The 15,133-nt window shown below is 36.7% G+C and overlaps 1 protein-coding gene across 11 annotated transcripts; it reads right to left on the bottom strand.

The window, feature by feature from the left end:
- Positions 1-10,554: 10,554 nt before the first annotated feature.
- Positions 10,555-14,816, bottom strand: LOC141626598 (uncharacterized). 11 transcript variants are annotated; one of them, XM_074440312.1, is made up of 10 exons: positions 14,576-14,816; positions 13,912-14,015; positions 13,564-13,787; positions 13,223-13,482; positions 12,780-13,128; positions 12,054-12,114; positions 11,777-11,924; positions 11,622-11,673; positions 11,042-11,130; positions 10,555-10,964 (listed from the first exon to the last, which is right to left on the bottom strand). In XM_074440312.1, the coding sequence occupies exons 5-10, from the start codon at positions 12,786-12,788 to the stop codon at positions 10,934-10,936; spliced, it is 390 nt and encodes a 129-aa protein (XP_074296413.1). In that variant the 5' UTR covers positions 12,789-13,128; positions 13,223-13,482; positions 13,564-13,787; positions 13,912-14,015; positions 14,576-14,816; the 3' UTR covers positions 10,555-10,933. The 11 variants fall into 11 exon arrangements, 5 of the variants coding, with proteins under 5 accessions (XP_074296413.1, XP_074296412.1, XP_074296409.1 ...); XM_074440311.1 differs by having other exon boundaries at positions 10,555-11,130; positions 12,780-12,847; positions 12,919-13,128; XM_074440308.1 differs by having other exon boundaries at positions 10,555-11,130.
- Positions 14,817-15,133: the final 317 nt, after the last annotated feature.

Raw genomic sequence — 15,133 nt, 5'->3', positions numbered from 1 at the left:
TAATGGCATCCGTACTACTAAAGCTGAATCTTTGGAGGTAAGCTTTCCGAAGAAGAAGTGAAGATGATGGAGGATGTCATTTCTAAAGGGGTAATAATAAGGTACAACAGATTGGTCAAGAGGCCGCTACTACCTTGGCAATACATGAGAAGGAAGTATCGGTCAACGAGATTCGAAAGATCGGTACCTAATAATGCTTCAAGTTGTAACAACTAAAGCCGATCAGGTACCTAATACTTCCTTATTTTTTTGTTTTTTTTTTTTTTTTTGTAAGATCGGGGGTGTGTTCACTTTGCCAACTTCCGACATGGTGCCATTGAATTGGTTAATTTTATTAGGTAAATAATGGGTCCGAAAAGGAGATGCAACTTGATGAGAAGACGGTGATGGAAAATGAAAGATACATCCCCTTCAAGTCGGTTCCTGTTTTCGTAAGGTATGCATGAAGTGTTTAATTAGTTAAATTTATATGAATGCTGAAGTTTGTGCAAAAATCGGCCTGAGACAGAAAGCGTTTTTGCAAAATCTTTTGAATGCTGAAGCGTTTTTGCAAAGATATAATAATGCATGTGTATATTCTTCAGGCCGTAAACAAGAGGCCAGTTATTCTTGCTTTAGCCCTAATAGAATCGAAAAGCCACATGTGCGTGTTGGCGGGTCTCGTAGAAAACAAATCGCACCAGAAAAACGTAGTTCATGGCGAAAAACTTTTGCCGAATCATAGAATAGTAGAGATAACTACAATCAATCCAGGCCATGAAAACTTTCAACCGCCTGTCCCGATTCGTGACGACATTTACCATTCGGGAGATGCGCTTGGAAGTTTCATCCAATGGCCTCGATACTCACATCTACTTGGCGAAGATATCTCCGCCGCCTGAGCAGCGGAAAGCAGTTGGGGTTAGAAGAAATACCTTTATATATATATATATATATGTTACATTTTTAATTGTTGAATGTTTTTATATGTTAAATTTATATGTTATTTTTTTTTGTAGGGAACAAAAAAGGCGGCTTTGGCGGATAAGCCTAAGTCCACAGACATGCCAACGACCTCGACTACACAACAACTTGATGAGGTATGTATTTAATTAACTTCTCCATTTTTTTAAAAATTAACCTCGCTCCCTTTATTTATATTTTGTCTGTATTTATAAAAAGCATGGTAATTTTGTGTAGGGGACAAAATCAAAGACTCATTCTTTCCTGACCAAAGTTAGGACTTTAAACTCCACACAATATAAAGGGAAGGATTACATGCAAAAAGTAAGAACGGTGACGATGATGAGACTGCATGAGGAGGCTGGCCATCGCATAGCCACCGAGCAAGTGATAGTTATTCCGCTCGAGGAGGATATTCTAGGGGCTGAGCGCCAAGCGCTTATATCATGGGATCTGCTAGCCGTATGGGCTGGCCTAGACCAGATTGATATATCACACATATTTGTTTGGATGAAGTAAGTTTCTTAATAAATAATTTCATAGTCTAATATTCTGACTACTAGATAGTGTTTTAAATACCGGAATTAATACCGTAATAATGTAGGATATTGAAATTGAGAGTGATCCCCGAGAAGAATATTCCATCTGATCTATACGGATTCCTGTGCCCCTATGTTTTATCTTTATTTATTCCGGATTTCTCGTTCGAACAACGGGTAGATTATATTGCTCAACAATTGGCGACAACCAAGAAGCTGATTTTTGGCGCTTATAATGAAAAAGGGTAATAAACAAATTAATATTACGTTTTCCCCTACAATTGCATTTTCATACCTAATATATGTACTTGTTAATAATGATGATGTCTCTTGATGTAGGACTCATTGGGTGCTAGCAGCCATCATGCCGACAAGGAATAAAGTTTTCTGGTTGGACTCTTTACATCATCAACCAAGCGAGACTTTTAAGCACTTGATTAATATGTAAGTTTATAATACTGATTTATTTATAATAACATTTTCATTTTTTATTTATAGAAAAAAGTTCTTTTATATTTTTGCCCCTAAAAAAATTAGTTTCTGCCTCCTTTTTTATTTTTTAAAAAAAGGGCCTTTAAGAAGAAAAGAGCAAACGAGCAGGATCAACCCACGGAAGATTCTGATGTTGGCCCTGATTTTATTACGATAACAGTGGTACGTGCTCAAATACAATAACATTAAGTGCAAAATCTGTGTTTAATACTAATACAATACCTAAAGTTCAAGATTCTGATGTGAGCCTTCTCTCGTCTGTTTTTTTATGTAATAATAGGCCCCTCGCCAACCAGATAGCATACAATGTGGATACTACGCTTGTCGATTCATGTTGGAGATTATTAGGCGAAGATATCTCGTTATTCCAGACAAGGTTAGTAATAATTTAAACATGTGTTTATTACTTTTTTTTTAAATTAGAGCTAATGTTGTCTTGCTTGCTGCTATATATACCATGATGTTGCTAATGTTGTCTTGCTTGCTGCTATATATACCATAATGTCTTCTCTTTGTTTTTTCCGCAAGATATGCAATCAACCCGTCACAACAGATTGAGCGGACTCAAGTGTAGATATAGACGAGGTAAGAGACATGTGGGGCAACTACGTCTTAGAATATATTTAGAAATGCATGATACTCCGAGTTTAGATCAACTTATTAGTAAATTTTTTGTTGAAGTTAGGGAATGATTAGTTCATGTAAATTCAACTCCTTGTAAGTATATATATATATGATGCAAATTCTTTGTTGTGGTTGAATTGAATCTATTGAGTTACGATGAACCCAAATTGTGATTTATCTTGGTCTTTGGTATATGGTGTTCTTGATATGCGGTTTTTGAATGGCATGAAACAAATTTATTTTTTCAAAACATTAGGAGTTTGTAATAAAAACGGTTACTAAAAAAAAATCGTTGTGAATACCTTTCACAACGGTTAATAAAAATAACACCGTTGTGAATGACATTCACAAATACCCGCGCATAATATTCAACAACGGGTATTAAACAAAGAACCGTTGTTAAAAGTCTTCACAATTTTGGAGCTAAAATTACAACAACGGGTATTAAACATAGAACCGTTGTTACAAAAAATTTCAACAACGGGTATGTACCATAAACCCGTGGTCAAAGACTTCACAATTTTGGAGGGAAAGTTACAACAACGGTTATACATACGACAACCGTTGTTATATTATTCCGTCCAAAATTTTGAAACACTTTCCACAACGGAGAACACCCAACAACAACGGCTTTTAACCGTGGTGAATACTTTAGACAACGGTTTCACTAAATAAGCAAACCGTTGTAAATACCTTCTACAACGGCCGCTTTAACAACGTCCGCTTTTTATTTTACAACGGTTTTTACCCGTTGTTATTGTTGGGGCTGGTGTCCTTTACAGTTACTGCAAGGACTTATAAATCTCTAAAAGGATCAAAGGGTATACTTTTGTATCATAATCAGTTGGTCCACGTTTATCAATAACGGTTGGCTTGCTAGATAAGTTTGACGTTATTGTCATACAGATGGCGGTGATCAACTGGTCCCTAAAAGTCACACCTATAGGATACGTTTGAGAGATGTGACGGTATGAAAATACAGTCATGTAGATGCCAAATTTGACTAACCAGTTAGTCTGAGTTATTTGACTATTAATTAGTCAAAAATGTGATGTTGAGATATTTTATTTAATACGGATTAAATAATAATGGCTAAAGCGAATTAAGCAGTTAATTCGTAAAATTGAATATAAACGATTTATATTTAATTAATGTATATTGAATAAATATAATTATACAATATCGTCTTTGTCGGACATGTATTAATGTTTCAACTAATCCGTATTATTAGTTGATGCTTTAATAACCGATAACCGATGACGATTTATGATAAAACCGTGTCATATACATTTAGCGCATTTCGGGTCGTACCATGAGTTAAAAATAAGAGAAAGTGGAAAGCCCACTCTCCCCATCTAAAGCTCACGGCCGAACCATACAAAGAGGGAGTCTCTCCTCTTTTGTAACCTAATTGTCATTTGCAAAAATACATTAGGGTTTTGAGAAAATTGCCTCTCAAAATTCGGATCTCTCATCCAACAAAACCTCACAAAACAATCCTCTCAATATTGCAAGGCAATTAGAGGATTCAATTCTAGCACAAGGGCATTTCTCGGACAATCTTGGGTGCAACAATTAGGAGGAGATCTACTTTGATCTCTCATTGCCGAATTGCACTAGGACCGGAGGTTATTGCTTAATTTTTATCGTTTCATTATGTTTTTCGTTTATGACTATTAATCACGTATAAAATTTGCGTTATAATCCTTCAATTTATGGGTTTTATACGGATATTACCCTTCAAGTGGTATCAGAGCGAGGCCACGTAAATTTTTCTATGTGATTTTCATCAAACGATTTTTGAATCGATGTATTATTGATTAATTTTCATTCGGCACAATTTTTTTTTGCCCTCGGCAATTTTTTTAATTGCTGCGTTTTTTTTGTTTTGTGCCTTGGGAACCGTGTCTTGTATACACGGTGTTGGTTGTTCTTTGTTTTCATTTTGATCTTTGCATATTGTATTGTAATCGATATTCATTACAATGTGTAAAAGATCTATCAAAGTGATTGCATAAAATTTCGTGTGGCACAAATTTTTGTCTCGAAAAATTTTTGAAAACCGTGTGGCCTTATGTCACGGCCTGTTTTCTGTTTTTGCATTGATTTGCGTGCCACACATTTTGTTAGATCGTTCGATCTCTTGTTTTCAATCGTTCTTCACATGTTGTAATTTTAACCGATAATTATTGCAATATGTTGAAGATGTAACAATTGTAGTTTGATTTCTATACGGATTAGATTAAAATTGCAATTGTGTTTTATCAAACCGTTTTGTTTTGATCTTTTGTTGCTCACGATTTTGAGCCGTATAAATTTTTTTTTTTTCGCTTTTTGATGCTCTCGGCTTTACAGCATTTAAAAAAAAAAAAATTTCGTGGGTACTGTTCACGCCCAACAGTAAAAGAAAAAAAAAAATTTTCTGTTTTTTTTCGGCCCTTTTGTTGCATAAAACGAATTTATGCTCTCGCTTGATAGTGAAACGGTTCACCCACGTAAAATTAAGTTACTTTAAAACGATTTATAGTAACGGATTATCTCGGATTAAAATTAACTTGACTAAAGCGGTTTTGTCATATAATTTTAATTATCTTTGGTGGTTTGGATAAATTTAACATAATTACGGAATTATGTCACGAATAAATTTAATTTAGTTGATGCATTTTAATTATCGTTATTTTGATTTTTGAATGCTTTTAATTACGTATTTATTTATTTTTGCAAACGGTTGTAACTTAGAGTGGTCTTAGTAGAACGTGTTACCGTAATGATGGAACACGGTCTTGGTTGTATTTTGAGATCTCGTATCTCCCTTTATTTCTTTTAATTACAGTTTTTTATTTAGAATGTAAATAGGTTTATATTTTGTAAATTTTAATTGTAATTTTGAGAAGACTAAAGAAGGAGACCGGATGCTCACTCCCGCTACATGGACAAAGATGGAACATCAAGACAAGCTCTTCGGGTCCAACGGTGGATTCCAAAGTTGTATTATGTTCTTTTTACTAGGATAGGCCACACTAGGAATTTTTCTTTACGTATTGCATTCATTTATTTATTTTATCGTAACGATAGTATGCATCATTTTCCGCCTAAAAACCAAACCACCTAATAATTGCATGAAAACTGACACATATAGAGGTCTCGAGTTAGTTTTCTTTGACATTCTCATGTCACACGATTTAAGCCATCATCTAAATTAATTCATTCACGCAGTTGCTAGTTATTCGTTCACTTAAAATGAATTGAAACTTAGTTGATGGGATCTTCCTCGTATAATCAAAAATTGAGAACGGTCTTTATAGGTCAAACTCCAATGAATCCCTTCTTCGTCGGTAGGCATAATATGACCCCTTCTACGTCGGGTAAGTTGGAACCGATTGACTTATTTTATCTCAACACTATGGTCACTCGTACGATCCTGTGATCATGGTGGACTATAGATAGGATTTCCAGAAATCTATCGACCAAGAGTTTTTACGGAAGAACTAGCTAAACAGTTGGCTTAACAATTTACGGAAATTGAGTCTTGGGATCACTTGTATTATTCTTGAGGGAGATCAATTATACAAGTGCAATGAGTCTACACGATTAAAATGAATTTTAAATAGACTTAAATCACCTCGATGAGTTACTTATTTCGTTTTTGTTTCTTTCTTTTTCAGTGTAGATCACGTTCACATAAACTGCTAATAACCATATGGCTGGTCACTTGAACGACCCAATGCCAAGTGCCACATTGGACCGTGAGTCCTGGCTTCGGATCTTCATGAATCGATGAATCACCAACTCGATCAAGAATGATGGATCAAACTTCGCGGATCGGGAGGCGATTACGGAATGTTGCCGCCGCTGACGACGGAAGCTCGATTCTGCTTGAGCCCATGCCGTCAAACCCAGGCCCCACGGCTGGAATTAACGAGATCGACAAGTATAACGATTTCGCCTTGGAAGCGGGTGCGATTAAAAATGTACTCATTTTTGCAATGGAACCCAATTTGCAGAAACGCTTCATAGCCCAAGGTGCAAACAAGATTTTTACCACGCTCACCAAGGAATTCTCGAAAGCACCGAGAATCGTGACCTATGAGCATACCACTCGCTTCTTTGATGCGAGACTCCAGAAGGGCCAACCGGTTAGCCCACACATTCTCGATGATTGAGAATGTCGAGAAGTCGGAGACCTTTGATTGTAAGATCAGCGAGAACATTGTTATTGACCGCATGCTTCACTCACTCCACGATGGTTTTTCGCAATTTAGAGCAAATTACTATATGAATGATTTGAAGAAAAGTCCCCATGAACAGCACTCCCTTCTCGTACAGACCGAGAAGGACATGAAGTTCAGTGGGAGCATGAAACAAGATGTTCCCGTTGTGTCAAACAAGGGCAAGGGTAAGGGCAAAGTTCAAATGTGCCTAGCAAGAGGGCAAACCGAAGTTCAAGAAGTCGGGTTCGAGTAAGAGTGGGCCTGGTGAGTCGAGCAACTCATCGGGCGCGACAAAGAGCAAAACCGAAAACATGGAATGCCATCACCGCCACAAGATCAAGCATTGGAGGCGTACATGTCCTGTTTATCATGAGGACATAAAAGCGGGTCGCGTTAAACCTGTTGGTATGTCTTCTCTCTCTTCTACTTTTATTCATATGATTGAGATTAACCACGCAAGTTACGGAACTTGGGTACTAGATACCGGTTGTGGTTCTCATCTGTGTAATCATGTGCAGGGGCTCCGAAACATCGAACCCCTCGTAATTTTAGCAGAAAAAAGAGTAATTCTATCAGAAAAAAGTGTAATTGTAACAGAAATAAGTGTAATTGTAATAGAAAAAAGTGTAATTGTAACAGGAAAAAGTGTAATTATAACAGAAAAAAGTGCAATTTTAACCAAAAAAAGTGTAATTGTAACAACAAAAAGTGTAATTGTAACTTTAATAGAAAAAATGTAATTGTAACAGAAAAAATAGTAACTTTAATGACGATAAGTGTAATTTTAACCAAAAAAAAAGTGTAACTTTAATGTTTGAAGGTTGTGCAATTTTTTTTAACAAAAATAAAAAAAAAACAAAATAAATACCAACCATACTAGATCTAAAATAATAAAAAACCGAAAGAAAAAAAATCAGAAAGAAAAAAACCGAAATAAACAAGATTTTAATGGTGGATGAGGTTTTAATAATAACAATGAAATAAACAATGAAAAAAACAAGATCTAAACGGTTTTAATAATAACAATGAAAAAACCCGAAATAATATGAAAAGAGATTTTAATAATAACAATGAAATAAACAAGATATGAAATAAAAAATGAAAACAAGATCTCAGAAAAACAAAATAAAAAACGAGATCTAAACGGAAGAGAAAAAAATAAACCAAAAATACGAAATCTGTAAAAAAAAAAAAAACAGATCCGGATAAACAGATGCAATAATGTCATATTGGCTCAACATTGCAACACACTATGGGCTGAATCACAAAGCTATTTGCTTTCATCATCCGGTGCATTGTCTCTGACATACTTCTTCACTCTAATTATGTTTTTTGTAAGCAAGAAAGAACATAGCAAATGGTGAAGGGTTTATCGCTCCCACTTGCTTATCGCGACAAGTCATAGGTAATTGACAGTTGACAATATGAGAAGATGTCTCAAGCAAATTTAACCTGGACTTATAACCTCGGCCAGCAGGTAAGCACTATTGGTGGAGGGCGTGGGTGGAGGGCGTGGGTGGTGGAGGAGGAGGAAGAGTGATTGGTGGAGGGCGGCCGTGGGTGGAGGCCGTCGGGCTGGTTGTTAGGTTGGAAAGAAGTGGTGGGGTGGTTGGGTTGGTGAACCGGGTGAGGATGAGAGTTGGGTTTTTTTTTGGTTTTTATTTTGTTGGGAATTTTAGAGAGTATGTGGTGTAGAGAGAAATTTGGAGGTGGATAAAGAGAGGAAGATATTAGGATAGGTGAGTGTTTAAGAAAGGTTGATGGATTAAGGGAGGTAATTAGACTAGATTGATTTATGGCCATCCATTGAGATGTAATCTCATCCTTTTATTCCCTTCATCCAAGGGCCCTTATAAGGACTTAAGGACTCAATAGATATAAGGGACTTAGGAGAACTTCACACTATATATATATATATATATATATATATATATATATATATATATATATATATATATATATATATATATATATATATATATATATATATATATATATATATAGAATTGAGATCCCGTGAGAACCACCAATATAATGAGAACCGTGAGAACTTCGTCTTATGGATTTTTTTACTAAAAATAACGACATATTTGGAATCGACATAAAATTTTATGGCTAGATAACATATTTTTAGGTCCAAAAAGTAAAAAGTATATATATATATATATATATATATATATATATATATATATATATATATATATATATATATATAGAAATAGGATCTCGTGCGAACTTATAGTTGGGTGCGAACTTACGAACTAAATCACAAATGTAGTCATTAGAAGTTAATCTGAAAGTCGCCGCCCCACAACTTCCACAACTTCCATAAATCCTCCCGTACGATCCCTACCCCCAATATTAAACCCCAATTTCCCTTTTTATCCTCTTCCATCTCCACACCGTCACCGGCGTACACTAACTACGCCGGCGATGTCAGCGGCCTTATAAGTTCTGTTTTCCTCAACGACGTTGACGTCTTCTCTCCACCGTGTTTCTACCAATTTCGCATGTGTCGTATCATCCGGCGCCGCCGATGCACCATCCGAACCGACACCTTGTCGTTTCATCCTCACAGTATTTATCCCTACCTTTTCTTTGCTTATTGTAGATCTAGCAATCGATCGTACTATACAAAAAAAAAAAGTAACCATTGTCTCGATTCCGTGGGACGGTGAGTAGACACTGAGGTAAGTCGTTTGGATGCCCATGGCAGCGCGTGTAGGTGATTAATGTCAGGGAAGAGAAGAGAGCACCTACAAAGTTAAATAGCCAAAGGTCCGATGCCCGGTGGTGTTGCTTTGTCAGTGAGTGAAATGAGATTGTGAATCGAAGGCAACGATGAGAGGTGGTCACCGTGGTGAGAGGCAGCGGTTGATTTGGGGAAATGTGTCGACAACGGTGGATTTGGGCGTCACTGGTGAGAGGGCTGTGTGCGCGGCACCAGGAGGGAGAGTTTGAGTGGCGGTGATTTCGCCGGCATGGGTAGTGCAGGTTTAGTGGTGGTGTGGCGTCGTTGATGTGACGGTGATGGTTGCGGTAGTGATAGTGGTTGTGGTGGTGGTGGGGGCAGTGGATACACAAATACGAGCCGAGATACATATGAAAAAACTACCGGATACACATGGTCTTACTAGCGGACACACGTAATCGTGTATCATGTTTCCAGTGTCAATCGTGTATCCAGTATCGTGTATCCGGTAGTAATAGCATGTGTACCCGGTAGTAATAACATGTGTATCCGATAGTAATACCATGCGTATCCTGATTGACATCCGCATAGACTGATCAATGTTAGCAAAACGATGACATCCGCATAGAAACGGTGTGTAGTATATTAATTTGTGAGATGTTAATATATGAATATCAGAATACTTGTTTAATTATTCAGTTTTATAGGTGTTCTAATTAGCGAGCTTATTATTACATTACGGGTCTATAAATTTTCGACCAAAACTCGTTAGATTGTGTTCTTAAAGAACATTAATCAAGTGGATCATAAGAGACTTCAATATATAATTGAGATATACTTCGTAACATAGCCTGTGTGAATTAGAATTGAAATTGAAGCATCATCCTAATATAATTGTGTATTGTTACTCTATTGATAACCAGAAATACGAACCCAGATACACATCGTATTACTACGGGCACATCGTATTACTACGGGATATACGCGTATCTGGTAGCAATAACATGTGTATCTAGTAGTAATACCACGTGTATCTAGTAGTAATATACAAAAATAAAGAAGTTGAGGTATTGCTCTTCTTGAACCATGGATTTTGGTACATTTTGTATCACTTCACGTGTTTCATCTACATTTTCAATCTTAAATTATATATTAACAACTAGGTACACATATTTGATGCCACTCGTCCAAGTTCCAACTACCATCTTGCTTGAAACATGTCTTCAATAAAAGAAATTTATGGACTGATCAGGCTTATAAACTACCATCTCCTCCAACTGGGAACATGCAGTACAAAGAATGAGGTATACAAATTCTGCTACATCAGTTCCAAAGAGGACATGTTTGCCCATAATGTCTTATATATCACATAGATTATGTGGTTTACTAATACTTTTACGAGGCGGTTTTTTGCTGTCGCTGAGTCAAGGAGGTTAGCTTTCTGAATTTTTCCGCCAAGTTATACTGAAAAGCTTAATCCCGATTAGCTTGAACAAAATTACAAACCTCAGGATAAGAGCAATATGTACAGCCTACCATACATTGACAGTAAATCCCGCAATTTTGAAGCTTCGGCCTCCAAACTTCCAAAACTGACAGAAGCAGTTATTCTCCAGCTCCAGTTTCCAAACTGTACGACATTCTAAGAATTAGAGAGATCCCACACCAAAGGGAAGAAGAGGAGCTACATATTTATCTTGACAGTTATATCTAGAAAAGCCGGAATTGAAAATTTTATAGTAGAAACAAAATGATAGAAGTAGATGAACTCCTTAAACAGCACCCAATCACATGCACAATGCAGTCGTGTACAAAATGCATCCATTGTTTTTCTCCCCTAAGGTTAGAAAGAAAAGCCAGAAACTAAGAAATGCTCTCTTTTACACCACAAACAGATCCTAAGCCACAATCCATCCAGAGATGGTATGAGTATGATCAGCAGTTTAGTATCCCTTGCAGTATTAACAACATAACATTGAGCAAACGAGGAAGACAAAAACTCGGCTATTAATGACAACCAAGTAAATGTAACTCAATTACATGTAGTTGAAGCAAATGAGAAACAAGAACAACGAGCATTAAAAAAAAAGTATAATGAAGCGGGTTCAACAGAAATACAACCAGTATACTTAAGTTGGATCGGTGGGACAAGCGGGCAAGTTCTGAGAAATAGCTGCAAGAGTATAGTGGTAATGAGTTTGACGTAGCCAAGAGCCTATTATGATTATTATTGTTAGGACAGTAAAACACAAGACATGGAGAAATATTATAGTGACCTTAAAGCGTGGCTGACCATTATTCCAGCTGCACAAGCAATAAAATACAAGCAAGGAGGGGGAGCTTCTAAAAAGGCCTTCGGAGCAGCTTCAAGTAAGGATTTTAGCGAGTGAAGGATAAATAGAACGCGAGTGAAAGCACAAAATCCTTCATAGAAATATTGAACAATAAATACCAAAACAGAAATTGGAAAATCAAATAAAAGTGACAAATTTGAAATTAGAAGCCGTGATTAATCAAATTTAAGCCCAAAATAAATCACCCTATGAATCTGACCTTTTCTCTTCGTCCGTCCACCGGAAAGCCGCCACCAGAGCTCCGTTCTAATAGCACAAATCTGAAAAGTAGTAGCTTGTTATAACGACTGATAATCTTAATACCATTTGAGTGAGACAATCAGACAAGTACTTGACACTGTTTTTGGAAAAATCAGATCATGAATGTCATGCATAATGCATAAAATTCAAGTCAAACTATATATGCCATTGATTTTGTCAAAGAACATTATAAATTGTCAAATGAAAAGTGCTGAGTTATCCGTCAACGCATACAGTTCCATAACGTATTATCATGAGTAGCAATTTAGCAAATTGAGCAAGCTAACGTATTATGAGATAGTAATCAGCGTCAGTAAAGCAAATATGTCCAACACTCGACAGTCGACCCACAACCATATGAAATGTTAGCATAATGTTACTAGTTGTCGGATAATATCCAGTAATTTCAGCATGTCTACCATTGCATGCTTCTATCTTCAGATCTGGATAGAATGTTAGCTACCCTACGCGCCGACCACCACCGCTCTCATTGTGCTGACCACGTCATTTTCACTGTGCAGACCACTAACATCACTCTCAGCATGGTGACCACTTTAACGACCACTAACGCTTTTGATTCGAAGCCTACATTACCTAGATACATATATTACTTAGTCCAGATACACATATTGTACATTCAGATACACCCGTCGATTTGTGTATCTTAGAGTAGTATTGTGTGTACCTGGAGCATAGTTTTGTGTATCCACTCATCACCACCTTACCCACCACCACCAGTGGTCAGCGACTTCCCTGACAACCACCGACAATATCAACAGTGGACCCAATGAAGTATCTGAAACAAGGAGAGTTGGGGAATTTACTAATGAAATTGGAAATAATGACTTCCATTTCTTCTAAAAATTGCATTTTCAATTCCTCCACCAACTACATTAAAGCGACCTTACGCTGCCAAGCCCACGCCATTGACCTTCCTTCCACTGACAACTCAAAAAACGACCACCTATATCAATTATGAAGCTCTTTAATACCCTTGGAATCAGGATGCTCTTGTACACTTCCTGAAATCCTCCCTGTAGTTACCAATTACAAACTGACCATCAGAAACACATCTCCAGCACATAGAAAGACGTATAGAACTGAATTGAAACAGTTGTCGATAATTACAAGAAAAATATGTAGGCAGAGAGAGGGCGCTTAGGCATGTTAGTATCCTTTAGATTGATAGATACACTCCTCTACCTTGCTAGATACACTTCTTTAGATTGTTAGATACACTCCTTTATTTCTACCAGGGCCTTTCAACATTAAAAATTTCTCACCTTCTGCCACCTTGGAGCTAGAAATTCGTTAACACTTAGGCCTATCTCCCCATATGGGAGTGGTGTGAACCAGAAAACCAAATTCAACCAAACTGGCAAAAGACGCTGCAAGCAAACACAGAGGGAGGTAAATGCTCTAATGTTCTATTCAGAAAACATTAACATTAAGGGGACTAATGCTCTTACATCTTGGAATTATAAATCCGCTGAAGATGAACGTGAAAAGCATAAAGATAACGGAAGCAAACGTCAATGCTACCATTGTCTGGAACAAAGATGCCAACAAACGAAACGAGGACATTGTTGTTAAGTGCACTCTAAAATATTATTGGGTATGCCAACTACCATTAGAAGCAAGAGTGCAAAGCACACCCAGAATGATGATATTGTTGTTCTTGTGGATGCTGCCACTGCAAATTGAATACCGGTTTCAGTAAAGGCCATAACAAATGTCATAATTAGCAAAACATGTACTCCGTATTTAGTATAAAACTAATCTCAAGTTTTTTTTATCATATACTCCTTCAGTTTGACCTTTCTTTTAATAATCTCAGAAACTCCAATTTCGAATGCAAATGAAGCTCCTTAATACCCTTGGAATCAGGATGCTCTTCCTTGTACCTCTTTCTGAAATTCTCCTGTAATTACCAATTACAAACTGACAATCAGAAACACATCTCCAGCACATAGATAGACGTATGAATTGAACTGAAACATATATCAAATTGGAAAATAATATGGAAGTCGTCTTAAAAAGTACTAGATACAATAGATACACATTGTATTACTATCGGATACAAATGGTAATACTACTAGATACACAAATCGATTTGAGTATCCAGTAGTAATACCATGTGTATCCGGGCTAATATTTCGTGTATCCACGATCTAAAAATCAACTACGACCACCAAACTGGTACCAATCTAGATTCATTAGCATTATCAGACTATTCCACCTCACCACCCCCAAAGCATACTATCTAAAATCGATTACAATTTCACCACCATCCCTGAACTAACCCCACAACTCTACAAAATTTGTAATGACCAATTTTTATAAACCCTAATTTTTAATTTGAATTCATACCTAAATATCAATTTTGATTATAATCTTATGTTTCTTCTTAAATCGATATAATAAAATAGACTCAAAATACTTAACAAATCTTCAATGACTAAAATAATAATTGAATCTAACCTTTTTCATATAGTAGACTGAAATCCGTTCTTGAGAAGGTTGGTATAAGCGGCTTTCGAAGCGGCGGTCGACGGTGAAAGTAGCGACGGATGGTGGAAGTGGCGCCGACGTGGAAGTGTGAGATACGATTGGACGTTGAGTGTTTGTGGTGGGAGGATGTCAAAAATGTTTCTAGGGGTAGAGAAATAATAAGCGCGCTTGAATTTGACTCTAATTGGTTAGTTCGTACGGTCCGTCACCGCATTTTTTAGTTAAGACCGACCTCAACCCTATATATATATATATATATATATATATATATATATATATATATATATATATATATATATATATATCATATCATATCATGTCTTATGTTTATTTATTGAAATGAAACTGACTTGTTTGGGTTGTGTGTAAATTGTCACCTATTTCCGGGGTGGCCTCTGTCGATCCATATGATATTTTCGATCATATGGGGAGTAGGTTGAGTGTTGGATGATTTGGTGTCACGCGGAAGACGGGACACGCTTTGGACTTGGAGTCGAGCTACCTAGTTAGATGTCTTAGATAATAGTC

The sequence above is a fragment of the Silene latifolia genome, chromosome Y (assembly GCF_048544455.1).
Source record: "Silene latifolia isolate original U9 population chromosome Y, ASM4854445v1, whole genome shotgun sequence".
Lineage (NCBI taxonomy): Eukaryota > Viridiplantae > Streptophyta > Magnoliopsida > Caryophyllales > Caryophyllaceae > Silene > Silene latifolia.
This window is presented reverse-complemented; position numbering and strand designations above follow the sequence as displayed.